Genomic DNA, 21,622 nt, shown 5'->3' with positions numbered 1-21,622 from the left:
TTGTGCAAAATGAATAATGTCTTTATAATCACTTTTGATCAATTTAAAGCATCCTTGCTAAAAAAAAAAATCCATTTTAAAATGTATTCAAATAGAAAAAAGTTATTTTAAAGTAAAAAGTACAAATATTTCACAATATTAGTTTTTGCTGTATTTTGGATTAAATAAATGCAGGCTTGTTGAGCAGAATAGACTTTTTTTTTTAAATGTTAAAAATCTTACTGTACAAAAACTTTTGACTGGTAGTGTAAATATTCATAGCTGCAAAAATTCATCTAAAGCTCAAATCCAATGTGAACATTTCACATACACAAATAATGAACTCCTTGCAGCTTCCTCTAATCTAGCAATCCAATAAATCATATTCAAATCCACTGAAGAGAATTCACAGATATAGCGAAGAAAATGTAAAACAGCTATAGATATTCTGGTTTCCTGGTTTTTGTGATGCTGCTCTTGTCCACTAGGTGGAGGCAGTGTCAAACCACCAACGCATGCTGGATCTGGCCAGACAGCTACGAGTGGAAAAAGAAAGAGAAGACTCTCTTGCTCATCAGAAACAGGAGCAGAAAAACCAGGTAGAGAGTCTGAATACGTCAGTTTGTATGTTTATGTCTAAAGAAACTCATTGGAGCTCAATTGCCTATTTTCAATCAGTCATTGTCTACTAGACATTTTGATAACTCAGCTGTGTTTCATCTCTGGTGTAGCTCTTCCAGGCAGAGCAGAGACTGCAGCGATGTCAGATCCAGCTCAAAGACTTGCAGCAAGCAGCCGCAGACGAAAAGCCAGAGAGTAAGTTGTTATACTGAAAAGGATAGTTCAGCCAAAAATGAAAATTCTGTCATTAATTGCTCACCCTCATGTCGTTCCTAACTTGTAAGACCCTGCATAGACAGCTTTATGAACGTCCAAGGTCCAGAAAGTAGTAAGGACATCATTAAAATAGTCCATGTGACATTAGTGGTGCATGTTATTAAGCTAATTGTTGAATAAAATTATAACAATTGTTTTCTTTATTCTCGAAGCTTAATAACATTACTATTGCGGTCTATTTCGGATTTCATCAAAAATATCTTAAAGGATTAGTTTACTTTCAGAACTAAAATTTACAAATAATGTACTCACCCCCTTGTTATCCAAGATGTCTTAATTTCTTCAGTCGTGAAGAAATTAGGTTTTTGGAGGAAATATTTTTAGGATTTCTTTCCATATAATGGATATGTATGGTGCCACCAAGTTTGAACTTCCAAAATGCAGTTTAATGCAGCTTCAAAGGGGTCTAAACGATCCCAGCTGAGGAAGATGGGTCTTATGTTGCGAAGTGATCGGTTATTTTTAAAACAAATTGACAATTTATATACTTCAATACCTTATACTTATGTACCTCAAATGCTTGTCTTGTCTCGTCTCTGCTATGCACACACGTAGTCTGTGTAATCCGGGTCAATACAGTTACGGTATGTCGAAAAACTCCCATCTCGTTTTCGTCTTCAGCTTCAAAATCGTTCTACAATGCTGTTTTACCCTTTTTTAAAGGCCATTTGATCATCTTTGTATGTTTACTTTGTAAACACTGGGTCGGTACTTCTGCAGCGTTGTAGGACGATTTTGAAGTACGATTTTGAAGTACGGGTACAAAACGAGATGGAGTTTTTCCAACATACCCTAACTGTGTTGACCCCAATCACACTGATTAAGCATGCGCATCGCACAGCATTTGAGGTTAAAAAGTATATAAACTGTCAATTTGTTTCGAAAATAGCCGATCATTTCGCTAGATAAGACATTTCTTCCTCGGCTGGGATCGTTTAGAAACCTCTGAAGCTGTATTTAAACTGCATTTTGGAAGTTCAAACTTGGGGGCACTATACAAAACCATTATATGGGGAGAAATCTTGAAATGTTTTCCTCAAAAAACATAACTTTTTTTTACGACTGAAGAAAGAAAGAGATAACAAACTTTGATGACAAGGGGGTGAGTACATTATCTGTAAATTTTTGTAAAGTTTGGAACAACATGATGGTTCATAATTAATGACAAAATTCAAATTAAAAACTATCCCTTTAAGGTCAGCTGTCCCAGAATGACTTAAAGTTTAATCATGGGTCATGGGTTCAATTCCTAGTGCACATCCATACTAAATAAAAATGTAATATTTGTAATATTATGTGTAATTATGTGCAATTTTCAGAACTCCACAACAGTTTTTTTTTTATTTTTTTATAATGTTCACTGAATCTTATTACACTCTCACTGCGAAAGACAACTGTGGCACAGAGCAAGATCACGTTTATTTAAAAAGGTAACATGCATGTTATCCTAAACCACAGGCCTCATGAAGAGACTCGAGGAGGACATCAAGTTTAACTCCTACATGGTTTCTGAGAAGCTGCCCAGAGAGCTGGAGAACATGAGAAAGGTGGTGCAGTACTTACAGAAGGTGGCGTCTGAGCCTGCTATGGGCCAAGCAGAACTGAGGGAGCTAGAGGACAAGGTCAGTCGGTGCGCGTGGATTTGAATCTTAATGTTAAAATTGAACAGAGAACAGTATAAAAATATGTAGGTGTAAGCCTTCAGAAATCATTTTAATATGCTGATCTGGTCCTCAAGAAACCTTTCTTATTATTAGCAGTGTTGAAAACAGTTGTGCTGTTTAAAGAAAGGGTGAAAACAGCTATACACTTTTTTTTCAAGATTCTTTTTGATCAATTTAAAACATCATTGCTTAATAAAAGTATTTTTAATGTAGCGTATAAAGTAATAAAACACATTTTGTTCATTAGATCAAAGAAACCAACACAGAGATCAACCATCTGATTGAGAAGAAGATGATGCGTAACGACCCAATGGATGATAAACTCTCTTTGTTCAGACAACAGGTTAGATGTCATCTCTTTCTTTCGTTTTTATCACCTACTTGACTTTGCTTAAACAGGTGTTGTTCTTTTTACCTGAGCAGTCGGGTTTATTTTGGGCAAGGAGATTTCTGGCCAAACTTTGTTTAGCAACAGTCTGTATTCATGCAGAGTTGAGTACTGTGTGATTTAGTGTTTGCCCCTTAAGCCTTTTAAAGCCCGATGTGTCCAAAATGGAAACACAGGGTATAGGTGACCATGTGGTCTTCATACCCGTATAGAGAGACGATGCACTTGCATGTCTTTGAACTTGAAAGAATGTTTGATGTTCTCTGATTTGCTAATAGAACAATGCGCATTTGTTTCATATGTAATTGCCAGATGTCCATTATCATAGCCTATTACATGGCTCTCTAGAATACTTGATTCTGATTGGTCAGCTGCGGCTTTCTGAGGTCAAATATTTTTTATAAAAACTAGATTGTATAATTGACCTTTGTCCAAGGCAACTGATCTTCAAAAACACAGGGTTTCAAGAGGTCTATGGGGCCATTGACACAAAACATGTTTTTGTGTTTGAAAATGTGGAATGGAAAAAGGTCTCAGAGATGCGTTTTTAAAAAAAAAATTATGTTAGAGTTGTTTGTCCCTCTAAAAATGTGCTCCAGCATGATTGAAACATCTTGTGATTCAATGAAAGTAAGAAAGTAAAATTATATACAGGTTACAGTAAAAAGTTATTTAAAAAATTAAATACAGCGGGAAAGCAGCTGATATCAGTTAGTACTGATAGGGGCAGGGTTTATATTTCAATACTGACAGATTTCAGGTGATTTCCTGGCTTTCTATGCCATTTTGCACCTTGTTATCTTCATGTGTTCAATACTTATTCCCTGTGTCATTTCACTTTATTATGACTCAACTTTTATACTTAAATGTTCTGATTTCTTTGTATGAATTCAATATTTGGCTTGATGGCTACATCTGGTGGAAATTTTGTGTCAATAGCCCACTTAGAAATCCCCGTACTGATAAAAATGCTGATGTGTCAAATGCTTGTTGTATATAACTTGCTGTATCCGCTGTATATAACAAAACGTATTTAAAATACAATTAATTTGTGCATTTAGGCTGCTATTATAGTTCGTAAGAAGGAGTCCAAGGTAGAGGAGTTGCAGGAGGTCCGTGAAGAGTTGGCGGCTGTGGAGAGAAAACTGAACATGAAGACCAGTCAGGCACGAGAGCAGGGTGGAGCAGAGCTGATCCGTGGAGATGAGGTACTGAACATACACGGGCACCATCCACAACACTTAGAAACACAAATTTGTATTGCTTTGTATTGTTAAAGTGCCCCGATTATGAATTATGAAAGGTTCATATTTTGGTTTTGAGAGTCCCCAACAACAGGTTGACATGAATGCAAGGTCAAAAACACTTTCATTGTCTTATAATATGCATTTATTTTTTACCTTATTTGCTCAATGACTCCAAAACAATTCGCTCAATTACATTAAACACTCAAACAGCTATAATTGTATATGTGTTAGCCCAACGCAACAACATATTAATAAAGCACTGCAGTTTGTGCACCAACGTATTGCTCTATTCTTAATCATAACTCCAAGTAATAACAACAACAAACATTCACTATTCATTGATACATTTCTAGACAATTTTGAGCGAACAGATATTGCTGTTAGCCAGCGATCTACAAGCTGTGTGGAGCGAACACAAAGCACAACTAAATACGTATTTTGCATGCTACAGAGTACATGAGAGTAACATTTTTTAAAGGATTACTCCACACTCAAAAATAAAAAAATTCTGATAATTTACTCACCCCTATGTCATCCAAGATATTCATGTCTTTCTTTCTTCAGTCGCAAAGAAATTGTTTTTTTAAGGAAAACATTCCAGGATTTTTCTCCATATAGTGGACTTCAATGGTGCTCAATGAATTGAAGGTTAAAAATGCAGTTTAAATGTAGTTTCAAAGGGCTCTAAATGATCCCAGTTGAGGAATAAGAGTCTTATCTAGTGAACCGATCTTACATTTTCTTTAAAAAATTTATAATTATACACTTTTTAACCACAATTGCTTGTCTTTTATAGCTCTGCAGGGGTGATAGCGTTCCGGCACCACGCCGGATTTCCGGCGTACTGTGGCTGCGGGGAAAAAAAAAAAATCAGGTTCGCGGATATTGATCTGTCATTTCTCTGAGATGTGCAGGTCAGAGAGCAGCTTGACGCTCAACGACTCAAACAAGTCACATTCTAGCCGATGAGCCAATCAGAAGTAGGGAAGGGGCGGGCCTTGTGTCTTTGTCAAATAGATTGATACAGGTTAAGGCAATGCTCCATGCGCGAAGGTGTTTTTAGCTCCCATACTGTACAATTGTCTCCTACTGGCAACTCAAACCGTAATTCATGGATGTGTTTATGAAGCCAGGGGAAGACATTAAGGATTTCGATAAAGGCATATTTACAGGGCTCGCAAAATCGCTAGCCCGACGTCCCGGAGCTATTGGGTTTTCCAGTCGGGCTACCAACATTATTTGACCGGCTGCCCGACGGCTATCCTGAAGTAGAGGGCTCATGGGGTCCTTAAAACTCAATTTAGTTGTATCAAATTTAAGGCCATAAAAAGTGGTAAATATTTTAAATAGTAAAAGAAGAGGATTAATTATTTTAAGAGGTCTTACAGTTGGGGACGGAAAGACGAGAATCGCGATAGAGCTGGATTAAACTTTAAGAGGCAATGATTTCATTGAATAAATATGCTCACTGCACTTTCAAAGTCAAAACGCGGCACTGTTGTCTTTATATGAATGTATCTGAAGGGAAGCGACTGTCCTCAGAAACGTGTCGTTGGCATTTTCATTTCATGACTGATAAAACAGCGTTAATGCTGCTTTGCTTTCAGCCATTCTTAGGGAAACAGTAATATTTCAGCGCTCCTAAAGCGCCCCCTCGTGACATAGAATTAATTTGCACGTCCAAATTTTTAGCTGTTTTTGGTCAGATTATTGCAAATCTCGACCAATGTTTTTTATGCAAACACAGAGTTGTAAATGTGAAAGAAGTTAATGTGCTTTCTAAAAATCTAAACAATTAGGACATTGTTTTAAATAAATGTTATGCATTATATACTTGATTTATTCATTTTAATGGGATAAAGGCTGAAATGCCAATCTATAAGCTTTTTTTGTAAAAAAAAAAAAAAAACCTTTATCTGACTGAACTGAACCAACAAGTTATGTGTTAAAAGTGCGTCGCATACATAGTACCTCCACCCCACTCACCTCGGGGGGCAAGGGAAAAAAAAGTTCAGGCTCAGGAATTTTTTCCACTATCAGGCCTGGCTCTGCGATGTGCATGCTCTGTGCACTCTCTGGTTTAAGGCAGTTAGGGAATTCTGAAAAATTCCCCCATCTCCTTTTCTCCCTCAACTTCAAAATTGCTCTACATCGCTGTTTTACCTTTTTTTTTGTAATGGGTGTTTAACCCTCCTTGCACGCTCACTTTGTAAACGCTGAGTCGGTACTTCTGCACCAATGTAGGATGATTTTGAAGTTGGAGTAGAAAATGAGATGAGAGTTTTTCGACATACACTAAGTGTACCCTAACAAATTTACCCTCACAGTGCAGAGCACAGCCTCTTTTCGACATGATGATGTTATCCACAGGAATCCGCTACAGTGTTTGTGCTATTTGTACCATTTATGTGACAGGGAAATCTGCCATCAGGTAGAATTTTGACAGCTTCAGGACTTTTCTTTTAGAGGGAACCCCATAATATATATAAAACAATGTGAATTTTTTAAATAACGTAAATCTTTCATGGGTTTCCTACTACATATTTCAGCATGAGACATTATTTACGATATATTTAGCCATATGAGTATTAATACCCGGGGTTCCCTTTAAAAGAAAAGCCCTGGAGCTGTCAAAAATCAGCAAAATTCTACCTGATGGCTTTTCTTTTAGAGGGAACCCCAGGTATTAATACTTGTATAGCTAAATACAACAAAAATTATGTATCTTGCTGAAATATGCAGTAGAAAACCCAGCAAAGATTTGTGTTAGTTAAAAAAAATCACATTGTTTTATACATATTTTGGACTGGGGCGCCATTATTTCAATGATGTAAAATGGTTGCACTAGGTGCACTGGCGCTACCTGTTGCTATTCTTACCACAACACAACTAAAATACTGGTACGATGGCCACAGCTACGCTTACAGGTGGCGATGGATATAATAGTATAACAGGTTTTTTTTTTTTCCCACAAGGAGTCTAAACGCACCCAGATATTGAATGAAATCCGTGCTGAGAATCTCCATCAGTAGCTGCAGCATCATGACAAGCGTCGGCATGTTTACATCCTGCCAGGATGGCAGCGTTTCTTGTCTCTGCTATTTGTAAGCTCTTTCAGTACCTGTTGTCTACTAAAAGCATAAAAGGCATCAGGGCTGAAGTGGAGAGAACAAAGACGCAGGTCTTTGGGAAGTTTTATTTGTCCACAGGCATGTTCCCATTATTTTCCTCTTTTTTTATCGCTAGGAAAGTAGTGAAGACATGCACCGCTTCTCTTGTTGCCCTTTGACTGAAAATTACAACCAAAAGCCACATAATGTGACATCGTATCAGCCTTTTTGTTTTCTGAGTTGTGTATTCCGAGTTGCGGTAAAAATAGCAACAGGTAGCACCAGTAGTTCACAAAGTGAAACCATTTGAAGTCATCCAAAATAATTGCGCCATCCATAGTCCAAAATATGTATTAAACTATGTGGATTTTTTTTTTTTTTTTTGAAATATCGACAGGAGGATGGCACCATTTTCTTTTATGTTTTTACTGCATAGACAGGCAAGTTGTATTAAAAGCCCTTTTTGCCAGCGGTGAATTGCCCTTTAAGCAGCACTGCTCCAAAAGTGCAGGTGACCGTTATGTCATCTGGCTCAAACGTTCTCACACTGGCCCCGGAGCCAGAGCTGTAATGTTTTTTCCCAGGAGATTTCCTGGAGTAACTGTCAGTGATGAACAAGCCTGTGTCTGTTTCTGAGACCTGTGAACTATCCTGTCCTCACTTTTTGCTGTCTGTCTGCATTTTTTTTTTAACAAGCAGACGTTCCATTCCCTGGCTGGCCTTGGGCAGAGATATTGGCAGGCCGAGCAGATAGAGCGGCACCCTGGCTAAAATAGCCGCCATCCCTCCCCCAATTCTGAACTTCCTGCGATCTTATCAGCCTCTCCATGATAACACTCACTTCTGTCCATGGCTCATCCAACCGTGAACAGTGGCAGCCAAGTGATGGATAGCTGAAACTATAGAGAGAGTGTGTGTCTATAGATGTGATAGCGATGTGCGAGTCTAAGCCACTGAAATAGACAATAACCAAGTATGGTCAACCTTTGGCACAATATACAAGGAAACAGAATGGAAGAATGTTTTTGGAGTAGTGGGAGACCTACTCCTTAAATAAAAAAAAACACAGGTATATGATGGGGGGGGGAGGTAATGTCCCATGTTCTCACCCAGTTAGAGTTATGATTTCTAAATGAAATGTGTGTAAAAATGGTGTAAAATGAGAATGCTGTCAAAAAATAGTTATAAATATGTTTTCTTTATCAATTAACTTCTGTTAACTAAAATAAATCAACATTTGGTGTGACCATCCTTTTGCGTTTAAAGTAGTGGTGGGCCGTTATCGGCGTTAACGTGCTGCGTTAACGTGAAACTCTTATCGCGCGATAAAAAAAATATCGCCGTTAATCTATTCTCAAATTTGGGTTGGGAGCTGGGTCTAAACTACGCAAGCTATGATGACTTTCACCTTGATAGTTTAACGCGGATGTATACCGAAGACTATAGAATATGGTCGCGCGTTTAAGTCTCCTCCGCCAAAACGCAGACGGGATCGCGTAGTCCTCCATTCATAAAAACCGAATCTACTATAGCGAAATGCCACGTAAATTCGTCGTTTTTTGGATTCATAAATCAAATGTTGGTCAGTCACTTAATTCAAATCGCGATATGGACTAGTGTATGTGAAACCTGAAATGCAAAAAGACCGTTTTAATATGAATCCGATATGTTCCGTTTGCCTAGCTGTATGCATTGCGGAGACGAGCTTTTACTACACGCATACTGAAACACACGTGACGCTCCCGGTAATTTTTGGCATTTTCATCTCACATGAACAGATAAACTCAATCGCCCAAACTGCTGTGAGTGTCAATTTTAACGTTTCATTTGAGAAAACTAGCATCATATCATACTGTATGACACAGAAACTTCACGGCAACCTGTCAAAATAAAAGTACGGTGTAACATGTAATGGGCTGGGTAGGTGTTGACGTTAAAAAAAACACAATCTAATAGGTAGAAAAAATCATTTCATTGTTAGTTAGTTAGTAAACACAAGTACATCTAATTGAACATAATTTATTTTCATCAACAAATTATCATAGAACAGCTTTATGAGCTTTATGATCCATTCTCAAAGACTTTAAGTCATTATTTGGGTAGCACACATATTCTGAATGCCTTCAGCAGAATTCAAATTAGCCATTTTAATCTAGATTAATCTAGATTAATTCCAAGATTTAATCTAGATTAATCTAGATTAAAAAAATTAATCTATGCCCACCCCTAGTTTAAAGCTGCTTTTGCCCTGTGTGCACTTACGCATAGTTTTTCAGGTAGCTTTGCAGGTAGGTCCCTTGAAGCATCTTAGAGATGTTTTTTTTTTTTTCTGTTTCTTCATGTGATTCCAGACAGACTGGATGATGATGAGATCAGATCTCGGTGTGGAGCACTGGCTGTTGTCAGACTCCTTGTGCAATTAATATTACATTATTACAATTAATGGCAATTTGTAAATTGATATTTCCTACTGACACTACAGCAAACGACTGACTTTAACCAGTTTTTAATTGGTGAAAATACTAGCGTTCTAATAATTTTGGCCACCACTGTAAATTAATATTCCGGGTTCAATACAAACTTACCACAGTTGACAGCACTTTTGGTTTAATGGTAATTACTAAAAAAAATTCTACTTATCCTAAATACTAATGTGAGACACTTACGGCTCAGGTATACTTGAGTCTGCACGAAAAAAAAAAAACTGGCCTGCTTGGGAGATTAAGCAGGAAATTCTATCATTAATTACTCACCCCCATGTCCTTCCAAACCCATAAGATAATTTTACCCGATACCCGATATTTTTGATGAAATCTGAGAGCTTTCTGACCCTGCATAGGCAGCAACACAACTACCACGTTCAAAGCCCAGAAAGGAAGTAGAAATGTAGCATCCGTGTTCTATGTCAGAATTCCGGCTCACGCATGCATCGTGGCACTGAATGTGCAGCAGAGACTGACATGGAAGAAATTGTTGAATAATGTTATTTTTGTTGTCTTTGCACACAAAAAGTATTGTTTTAGTTTCATAACATTACGGTTGAACCACTGATGTAACACGGACTATTTTAACAATGTCTTACATTTAAATGCATTTAAATGCCCATGTGTTACTCTTTCGATCGTTTGCGTAGGAACTGGAGAACACAGCACAGCATTAATGCTGCTCCCCTCCCAAACCGCTCCAACCTTGTCTGCCCTTGCTGTCCCAAAATACACAAAGCATAAACTCTCACACACAATCTCCGCGTGCCCCAAGTGACATACGGCACATTGTGTGATTTCTGAGTTTGCTCTCCGGTGCCTATCAACATTTATAGCCATTGGCAGTACTGACAAAAGAATAGCCTGAGCGAACGAGCTGCCAGATGAAGATGTTTTTTGTCCCTCTGGCTGCATGCCTGCGGGCTCAGGTTTCTTTTGTTGAGATCCACTGAGATGTCCCAGTGGCACCCTGGTTTTCCCCTTCTTCACACCCACTCATTCCTCAGAGCTGTTTTCTCCTAAAGATTCTCACCTTACTGGAGACAAAGCCAAGGCCACAATGTTCCCCTGACTTAGTCTCATTGTATGTCCTTAACCCTGCATATGTACATGCAGTTCAGCTGGTGGTGCTTGCATGTCATTGCCATTTTCCTATTTGAGACAGTGGATTTGCTTTGTTTGTAGTCATTAGTGAAACACAGTCACTCAACCGGGGCTCACTGTGTGTTGTTATCTGCTCTGTCTTCTGAAATATCCAATGTCACATTTTCTCATTGCACAGCAGATTCTTCTGACCCTGTTGTATGAAATTGGAGTTCCATGTTGTTGTCTACATACAAGTTTTCACTGTCTATAATTTATAATTCATAAGTACTTACTGTTAAGGAAGTTTTAATGGGTGTTTTTAATGTGTGACATGCTGTACTTCATGTAAAACTGTTTCAAACAGCATTTCACTTTGATAATTATTATGCATACAGATTTGATGACCTAAAATTAAACTATGATTAATTGCGAAACTACATAGAGTGCTAATGTCATTAAAAAGTAATTTGTTACACCACAGGAGCATTTAAAATTAACTAGTGAAGGCAAAAAGGAGATTAAAAATAATGAAAACTTGCATAAAGTGGTAAACATAAATGTTTTCTTAATCTAGATACAGATAATGAGTATTTATTGCCTATACTTTTTCCTTGAAATTATATTTATTTGCCTTTTTTTAATTTATATTGTCCATTTTATCCTCATTTTTTTTATTTTCCTTTTAATTTTATTATTGACGTTTTTTATTTTTTTATTGTTGTTCTTATTGCCCTTTTTCATATCTTGATTAAGATTTGTTGTTGTTTCTATCCTGTTTTTTTTTTTAGTTTAAGCGATATGTGGCCAAGATGCGGGGCAAGAGCAGCACTTATAAGAAGAAACGTCAGGAGATCGCTGAGCTGAAGATGGAGTATGGTGTTTTACAGAGGACTGAAGAGATCTTGAGAGAACGACACACAGCTGGACAACAGCAGCTGGTAAACACACATTTATTCATCATTCTGTCATTGTCTTTGTCTGCAAGATCTATAAACATTCTTAATTTGCTCAAATGTTTTTTTTAACTTTTCACAAAACTTGCTTAATCATTCTTACATTTTTTTCAATTTATGTAAATTCCCACCTCCTTACATTCAAATCCAAATTGCAATTCTGCATCCTGTTTGATACACCAATTCCAATTTAATTCAGTTCAAAGATTTGAATGACATCCACCTTTGTTCTGCTTACATCACTGGTGTTTTAGCCTGTGTCTATCAGCGTCTATCATTTCACCATCTTATATGCACTGGTACATAATCTACCTTCCCTGTACCCATCCCTGTCTATTCAAATTGCATTAACTCTGAAGTTACAGCACCTTCCTGGAAATGACTTCACACCTCTGAACCCTCCCTGTCTCTGACTTGCTGATAGCCCATTTGACGCAGAAAGGCTGAGCTTGGGCTATTTATGATCCCGGCATTTGCTCCCTGTCTGCGTCCTATGCTGTTATTTTTTGAGTTGGGGAATTTTCCCCCTCCATTTTGCGGTTGGTTGCACGAGCCTGGGCCACCCATCCTTTTGGCACCTGATCCCCTCAAAAGGCCTGGGCATCAGACAAACCCCTGCCAATGTGGTCGTTCCACATGTCATGTCATGTGCAAAGTGCATCTGTATCAAGAGCAAGAGCATTACATATGCATCAGCCAATAAAGTAAACTCTTATATCTTGTTATGAATAATGGCTGTACCCAATAGAAATAAAGTATTGACACAATATGCAAAGTGTTAATTATGTTAAATAATTTTCTAAAAATAAGAGGGATCATACAAAATGCATGTTATTTTTATTTAGTACTAACCTGAATAAGATATTTCAAATTAAAGACATTTACATATAGTCCACAAGAGAAAATAATAGTTGAATTTATAAATATGACCCTGTTTAAAAGTTTATGTAAACTTGATTTTAATACTGTTTTTTGTTTAGTGATAGTTGTTCATGAGTCCCTTGTTTGTCCTGAACAATTAAACTGCCTGCTGTTCAGAAAAACCCACAAATTCTGTGGTTTTTCAGCATTTTTGTGTATTTGAACTCTTTCCAACAATGACTGTGTGATTTTGAGATCCATCTTTTCACACTGAGGACAACTGAGGGACTCATATGCAACTATTGCAGAAGGTTCAATGCTCACTGATGCTTCAGAAGGAAAAACGATGCATTAAGAGCTGGGGGTGTAAACTTTTTTCGAAGATCAGGGTAAATTTCACTTATTTTGTTTTCTGGAAAACTTAGCTTCTGTAGGGCAGTACCAAATTAAAAAATAAGAAAAATGTACACATCTTCATCCTGTTCAAAAGTTTTCACCTCCCGCTCTTCATGCATAATTTCTCCTTCTGGAGCATCAGTGAGCGTTTGAAACTTCTGTAATATTTGAGTGGATGATGGATCTCAAAATCTTACAGACATTGTTGGAAAGGGTTCAAATACACAAAAATGCTGAAAAGCCAAAAAAATTTGTGGGACCTGAAGGATTTTTCTGAAGAACAGCAGGCAGTTTAACTGTTCAGGACAAACAAGGGACTCATGAACAACTATCACTAAAAAACAAACAAAACAAAACAACAAAAAAAACAGCTGTGGATCATTCAGGTAACAACACAGTATAAAGAAGAAAAGTTAAACTTTTTAACGGGTCATTTTTATAACATTTTTATTTAACTATTATTTTCCCTCTTATTTTGGTGAAATAATTAACATTTTGCAACAAGGTGTATGTGAACTTTTGACTTCAACTGTAGGTAAAAATGCATTAACCGATAGTGCTAAAAGGTTATCATTATTAGTTATTTCCTAATCTGTGCACCTCTATCAGTGACATACCAAGTATTTACCAAACTATATTGAAACTGACCACAGAACTAGTACAAACCGAACGGTAAAAAGGTTGTAACGCTACACCCGTAGGTTAACACCCGTTCATTTCCCCCGAGTAGTCTAAAACGTCCAGATAAAGCTAACTTGAGTTGAGTCATACTGAAGTGTCAAAATGTGATTAGTCAGGACATAAGGCTCAGCACATTTCTGTCCTGTTATAAAACCCATAGCCGTTAGTTTCAGCTTGACCTGTAAAGTTCCTTCTGTACATAGACAATACACTAAAGAATGACACTGAAGAGCAATGACTGGTGGAAAATCAGCTTTGCATCACAGGAATAAATTACATTATTTTAAAGTGTAATAATACAACAATAACAATAATATTGTTTTTACTGTATTTTTGAACCTTGGTGAGAATAAAAACGTCTTTTAAAATTTTACTGATTCCAAAATATGGTATTTTTATTAAAATACCATAACCATATATTAACAAAATACTAAAACTCCGTTGTAGATATGTTTCTTTAACTCACTCACTCATACTGAAATGTCAAAATGTGTTTAGACAGGATATAATGCTCAGCACATATCTGTCCTATTATAAAACTCATAGCCATTAGTTTCAGCTTGGCTTTGCACTGTGATTTATGGCTTTCTGTAAAGACACGACCCTTCAGAAAGTGCTTGACTATGAGACTGTCACTGCAGACACATCCTATGGAAGCTTGTTTCCACCGTGAGATAACAATTATAGGTTTATATCTCACAATTTGGACGTTTTATTCAGATATAAACACAGAATTGCAGAAAAAAAATCTGAATTGTGTGATTAAAAAGTCGCAATTACCTATTTTTTTTATTCTGTTGCAGAAACTGGCTTCTGTAATATCCAACTTTTATGTTATAGATAATACTGCATTCACAGTTGTTTCATATTTCAGAATATCAAAATATGATCATTACTTTCTAATGCAATAATCAGGATATTCATATGGCATATAATGTAAGGCGGGACTTGTTTTTATCCATTTAGATTTGATTATATTGCTATTGGCTGCCGGTGATATCATTGGTTAATGTAATTTTAGTCACAAAAGCAGACATGAAAAGTAATTTAAGAGCCAGAGACCATTATTACAATTTGATGAAATATAATGAAAAGATTATATTTAAGAACAACATGTTCTGATGAATCATGCACACTGACCAGGGACATTTATTATGCGAGTAAATGGGGTCAATTTTGATTTCATTCTAAGATTGTTGCAACAAAGGTTGGCTAATACGGTTCAGATCTTGTTTGATTTGTGGGCTGAAATGATGCAGCTCGTGGTTTTAAATGTTTTTCAGTAACATTGATTGTTTATGCAAATAATCAAACTGAGAAACATTTCAGTAAGTAATCTAATCAAATTGACAAGGCGAATAAACATTTGTTCTATTTGTGCTTTGTGTTCTGGTGTTCAGCAATCTCTGGAGGCCCAGCGGGGGATCTCGGGCTACAGCGATACGCAGGAAGAGCTGGAGAGAGTCTCCGCTATCAAAAGCGAGCTGGACGAGATGAAGGGACGAACGCTGGACGACATGTCTGAAATGGTGAGCTGGGCCAGGCAGATTGGATAATGATGCACTAGTTCTCATCTTGAAATGTGTTGTTTCCTCCAAATGTGAGAGGATGTGTCAATATGCATATTACATTAGGGAATGTTAATGAGGTCAAAAACTTTTTAGAGGAGTTTATTTCGCCAAAGGGCTGCACAGTTTCTCTTATACATCTCCCTGTTGACACTTTTTTTCGAAGCTAAAGCAGATAAACAAAGAGTCAGTTGAAGTGATTTGGGCAGATTAGAATTAACTAATAAGAATAGAACAGATTAGAATCACCTTTACTATGAGATACGCTACTGTTCATAACTGTTTTCAACATTAATAACAATAATTTAAGAAATGATGAAGGAGAATTTCACTTAAAGAACAAAAATTGACAGATCATTTATTTACCCCCCTTTCATGAAAGATGTGTATGTCTTTTTTTCTTTAGTCGTAAAGAAAATATGTTTTTTGAGGAAAGAATTTCAGGTATGTTTCCCGTGTAGTGGACTTCTATGGTGCCCGCGAGTTCGAACTTCCAAAACGCAGTTTAAAAAGGCTCTAAACGATCTGTTCAATTACTAAAAACATTTACAATTTATATAGTTTTTAACCTCAAACACTCGCCTTGTCTAGCATTGCGTTAACTTTGTATTCCGTTTCAAGACAGTTAGGGTATGTCGCAAAACTCCCATCTCATTTTCTCCTCCAACTTCAAAATCGCTGTTTTACCTTTTTTGTAAAGGGCGTTTGACCCTCCTTGCATGTTCACTTTGTAAACACTAGGTCGGTACTTCTGCAGCGATGTAGGATGATTTTGAAGTTGGAGGAAAAAATGATATGGGAGTTTTTAGACATACCCTAACTGTCTTGAACAGGAATGCACAGAGTTGCACAAGATGAGCATTTGAGGTTAAAAAGTATATAAATTGTCATATTTTTTTTTTTTTTTTAGAAAATAACAGATCATTTCACTAGATTAGTCCCTTCTTCCTTGGCTGGGATCGTTTAGAGCCATTTGAAGCTGCATTTCAACTGCATTTTGGAAGTTCAAACTCGCGGCACCATTGAAGTCCACATATGGAGAACAATTCTGAAATGTTTGCCTCAAAAGACAATTTCTTTACAACTGAAGAAAGAAAGACATGAACATCCTGGATGGCAAAGGGGTCAAAATTATTTGAAAATATTTGTTCTGGAAGTGAACCTCTCCTTTAAAAGGGAACTCAGGGTATTGTATGATTTAGTATAACGTAAATGATGTCTCTTACTGAAATGCATAGTAAAAAACCCACAAAAGACTTAATATATTTAACACAACATAACTCAGAAAATAAAATACTGATATGAAGATCACAGCTACTGAAAGAGCTTACAGGTGGCGATGGATATAAGCGTGGGCTTAAACCAAATGCCGTACCATCGATTTTTCCCCACAAAGAGTCTAAACAACTCCGGATACTGAGTGAAATCCACGTTGAGAAACTCCTTCAGTGGCTGCGGCGTAATGACAAGTGTCTGGATGTTTACATCCTGCCAGGATGGCATCTAGCATTTCTTGTCTCTGCCATTTGTAAGCTCTTTCAGTAGCTGTGATCTACTAAAAGCCTCAAAGGCATCAGGGCTAAAGTGAAGAGAGCAAAGACGTGGGTCTTTAGGAAGTTTTATTTGTTCACAGGCATCTTCCCATTCTTTTGTCCTCTTCTTATCGCTATGAAAAGCAATGAAGACTTACATCACTTCTCTTGTTGTTGTTCAACTGAAAATTACAACTAAAAGCAGGGTTCCTGCGGGGTCTTAAAAAGTCTAAAATTTAAAAATCAAAATTTTAGGCCTTAAAAAGTCTTAAATTCGCTGTTCTAGGTCTTAAATAATTTTACACAGGTCTTATTTTTCCGATGTCCATGTAACGCTACCTCTAATGCTCATTTAAATTCTCTTTTTGTTGTTTCCGTGGTGTTGTAGTCCTTTATTTCACTATTCCAAATATAATTTGCTGTATTTAAACTACAAATGAGACCAACATGCAATAGCCAATCAGCTTTCTGTTATTGGCACGAGTCTCTCTCGGATTGTACCACAGAAGTAAAATGGATTTAACTTTTTAGCTTTGGGGAAGTGCAAGTTTAGCGATACTTAGTGCAAGTTTAGCGATACTTAGCTTGAAAAAACTGAATATAGGGCTTGGCTAAGGCCAGTTGCTAACAACTGTAGATTTTTTTTCTCCCTCTGTGGAAGTTACTGCGTCTTCAGACAGAATCGCAGTAGCAGAATACAGGTCAAACTACCTTTTTCTGTATATAATGTTCTCAATAATAATAATAAATATAGGTCGAGCTGACCGCCAGCCTTCGAGATACTTTTAAAATGTTTTTTTTTACTTGCCCGACCGAACAAACCGCCTGATTAAAACTGAAGTGACAAAAACAACTAGCGAAGCATCGAAAAGCAAGAAAGATTCCTATTTAAATACATTTAAGGTAAACAGAAATTGATAATGGATAGTGTATTTCTGGTCTATTTGTGACATACTTTAAAACAAATGAATGTAACAGCACTCTAAAGAAACACACTGAGGTAAAAATTTAAAATATATAGTTTATTTATAACATGATATAGTTCAGTAATATACCAAGTGAGCTTTTTGCTGAAAATTCTCACAATTACAAATGTTACATTAATTTTAGCTCAATAAACGAGTAGTTAGTCAAGTAGTTACTTACATATTAGACAAATTATTTTCACTTTTTTGTTCTGTTTCACCAACGAAAATAGTTCCAAACAAGGATCGCAGCAGAAGCATTCTCCTAGCAACGTTTTGCTCGAATCAGTTGAAATAACTCGCTCATGAAGTGACTTACCGCCACCTGCTGGTAGTTTAGTGTGTTTAAAAGTATGCCTCCACACCCAACATTTCTAATTTATATATTTATAAATCAATAAATGTATTTAAAACATTAATCTCACTTTTAATTTTGCAGTGTAAATTATGTAATCTCACTGCTAACAGCCATTTAGAATTTAGTGATAAATTCATCAAATAAATTTCAAAGGTAATGCATACATTTCGAAAGTAAAAGTTTTTTACATCAGATATTTCTAGTGGTACTTTTATGGGGATATTTTGTGTGGAATAGTATCTGCTGATACGAAAAGTTTACTGTATATCGTAGTAATAAATTTAATTTATAATATAATTTAATTTATATAATATCTATTTCCATTACAGGTTTAGGTCTTAAATTTCATATAAGGTGCTATTAAAAAGGTCTTAAAAAGTCTTAAATTTCACTTGTTCATATCTGCAGGAACCCTGTAAAAGCCACCCAATTTGTGGCATTGTATCAGCATTTTATTTTTGGAGTTGTGAATTCCAAGTTGTGTTGCGGTACAAATAGCAACAAGTAAGTGCCAGTAGCTCACTGAGTGCAACCATTTTACATCATTGAAAAAACTTCCATAGTCTAAAATATGCATACAACGATGTGGATTTTAACATATTTCAGTAGGAGACATCATTTATGTTATATTAAGCCACAAGTCCTAATACCTGGGGTTCCTTTAATCACCAAATCAGCATATTAGAATTATTTCCAAACTTAATATATAGTATTAACAGAATACTAAAACTCTGTTGTAGATGTTTCTTTAACTCACTCACCTCATTTGTATGTATTTCATTCATTCTCTCTCGGGTCATCATCTGTCATAAAGATTTGTGCTCATTTCAGGTAAAGAAGCTGAATTCAGTAATAGCCCAGAAGAAGACTGCTTTATCTCCTCTGATAAAGGACCTGAGAGGTCTGAGACAGGAACATACGGTGAGTGACTGTTTAGCGTCAAGTGGGATACTGAAGATACAAAGCCATTTGTTTCTCTCCTTCATACTGAGAATCGCTATCAACTACAAAGAGCCAATCAGCATATCAGCTCTGTCAGAATTGCATTCTCTTTTGTTTTGCTTGTTAAAACAGGAGCTCGCTCCAGAGTACGAGCAGAAGAAGGCTCAGTATGACACCTGCGCTGCAGGACTGGAGAGCAACAGGTCCAAGCTGGAACAGGTATTATGGGGCTCAGCCAGGATTGTGTAACATTGATACTGAATTGAGAGTTTCTGTTAATTAATTACATTATCAGTCAAAAGTTTTTTAACCGTAAGGTTTTTCATGTTTTTTAAGAAGTCTCTTCTGCTCACCTAGCCTGCATTTATTTGATCCAATGTACAGCAAAAACAGTAAATGTTGAAATATTTGTACTATTTAAAATAACTATTTTCTATTTAAATATATTTTAAAATGTAATTTATTCCTGTGATTTCAAAGCTGAATTTTTTAGCATGATTACTCCAGTCACATGATCCTTCAGAAATCATTCTAATATGATGTTGAAAACAGCTTTCGGGTTTCTTTGATGAATAGAGTGTTTAGAAGAACACTATTAATCTGAAATAGAAATCTTTTGTAAGATTATAAACATCTTCGTCTTCACTTTTGATCAATTTAAAGCATCCTTGCTTAATAAAAGATTTAATTTCTATAAAGTGTATAAATTTACAAAATCTTTTTATTTCAGATAAATGCTGATCTTTGGATCTTTCTGTTCATCAAAGAATCATGAAAAAATTACTCAACTGTTTTTTAAATATAAAAATAAATGTTTCTTGAACAGCAAATCAGAATATTAGAATGATTTCTGAAGAATCACATGACACTGAAAACTTGAGTAATGATGCAAAAATTTAGCTTTGATCACAGAAATAAATTACATTTTAAAATATATTCAAATAAAAAACAGTTATTTTAAATGGTAAAAATATTAAAAAATTGCTCTACTTTGGATCAAATAAAGTGAGCAGAAGAGATTTCTTTAAAAAAAAACATTAAAAATCTTACTGTTCAAAAACTTTTGACTGGTAGTGTACATTTAATTATAAACGTTCATTATATTCAATAAAATAAGTGTATTTCATTATATTTAATGAATAACTTTAATTGTATACACCATGATGGAGCAACGCTTCTTGTATTAAAAATTGAGCCAAACAACATTAAAACATAAATCATATTTAATTAATAAATTATCTTACTAACAAAAAATTTATTACAGTATATAAAATTTAATATTTCTGGAAATACCATATCTTGTGTTTGATAATGTCATCATTAAAAAAAAAAAATGTATAGTCCTTTGTGATTTTGTGTTTTGATATGCAAACAACATCAATCAAGCTTATCTTATTTGTTTAATTTAACTGCAATTCTTCCTATTATTATTCCAATTCAGATTAAAGTTCAACATCCTGTGGATGTTCAAATTCCAACTTAAATTCATAAATTCAAAGAGAGTCAACCTTGGTGTCAACTTGACTGTTTTAACATCTTATGAAATAAAATTGAATATACATGAGCAGGCAATGATTTAATGTCCTGATGTTATACAGGAAGTGAGGATGCTCAGGGAAGAGACGGCACAGGAAGAAAGCCGATATCATCACATTAACTGCTTGAGAGAGGTAAAAACCATCTTCCTTGTAGACATCAGAGATTTCTAGTCCTCTGGTTTTCTCTCACTGTCGTCCCACCCTGTCCTCCTCAGATTGTTGAGTGTCAAATGCAGAGGGCAGCAGATCAGAGTAAGATCAATCAATCAATGGAGTTACATGTGCGGAGGACGGCTCTCAGGTAAGAAACTGGAGACAAATCTGCTAAAAGCTCCAGTGAAAAGACAGACGTGCGCACAGCGCATGAATTCATGCTTCATAACTGACAAACAAATGATCCCTGAGAGACTCTTTTGAGCTGGCAGCTCTCAGCACGCCTGCCTGCCTACTGCTCAGAACCGTTGCTGTTTATTTTCCACGTCTTTTGTTTCAGTTATGCTTCAAGTATCTCTTCACCCATTCCTGATCCATGCAGCCTACACATTCGAAAAGTTTCACAGAATTTCTGCTAAATGTGGAGGCGGGTGATAGCCTTGTGGTTAAGGATTTAAGCTGTTAACACAAAGGTTGTAGGTTCAATCCCAAGTAGGAGTGACTCAGGAATTGGAGAATTGCTGTAATCATAAGTTCTACGTTCTTTTACCGTTGTTAGAATAAATTAAGTTTAGTTTTAGCTATTTAGGAAAACGTGAAAGGAAAACAAATCTAATCTATGTAAGTTGCAAAGACAACATTTCTAAATTTCAATTTAATTTAAGTTGAAATGTATTAAAAATGAAAATGAAATTAAAGTGAATAAAAAACAGTAACAACAGCAAAATTACTAAAACTTTAAATATTAAAATAAAAACTTATAGAAAATTAAAAATGTAAAAACTAATAAAAACAAATTAAAATATAATTACTAAAACTGA

At 35.9% G+C, this 21,622-nt stretch overlaps 1 protein-coding gene across 1 annotated transcript in view; it reads left to right on the top strand.

The window, feature by feature from the left end:
• ift81 (intraflagellar transport 81 homolog) overlaps window positions 1-21,622 on the top strand; it is a 31,722-nt gene that overhangs the window by 4,857 nt on the left and 5,243 nt on the right. The window contains exons 6-16 of the mRNA XM_073818984.1: window positions 468-578; window positions 711-795; window positions 2,335-2,498; window positions 2,788-2,883; window positions 3,990-4,136; window positions 11,643-11,792; window positions 15,146-15,274; window positions 19,000-19,089; window positions 19,243-19,329; window positions 20,709-20,780; window positions 20,864-20,949. Coding sequence (XP_073675085.1) covers window positions 468-578; window positions 711-795; window positions 2,335-2,498; window positions 2,788-2,883; window positions 3,990-4,136; window positions 11,643-11,792; window positions 15,146-15,274; window positions 19,000-19,089; window positions 19,243-19,329; window positions 20,709-20,780; window positions 20,864-20,949 — 1,217 coding nt within the window. The remainder of the gene's footprint in view (window positions 1-467; window positions 579-710; window positions 796-2,334; window positions 2,499-2,787; window positions 2,884-3,989; window positions 4,137-11,642; window positions 11,793-15,145; window positions 15,275-18,999; window positions 19,090-19,242; window positions 19,330-20,708; window positions 20,781-20,863; window positions 20,950-21,622) is intronic.

Source organism: Garra rufa, chromosome 15 (assembly GCF_049309525.1).
Source record: "Garra rufa chromosome 15, GarRuf1.0, whole genome shotgun sequence".
Taxonomy (NCBI): domain Eukaryota; kingdom Metazoa; phylum Chordata; class Actinopteri; order Cypriniformes; family Cyprinidae; genus Garra; species Garra rufa.
Note: the sequence above shows the minus strand (reverse complement) of the source record. Positions and strands in the feature narration are given on the sequence as shown.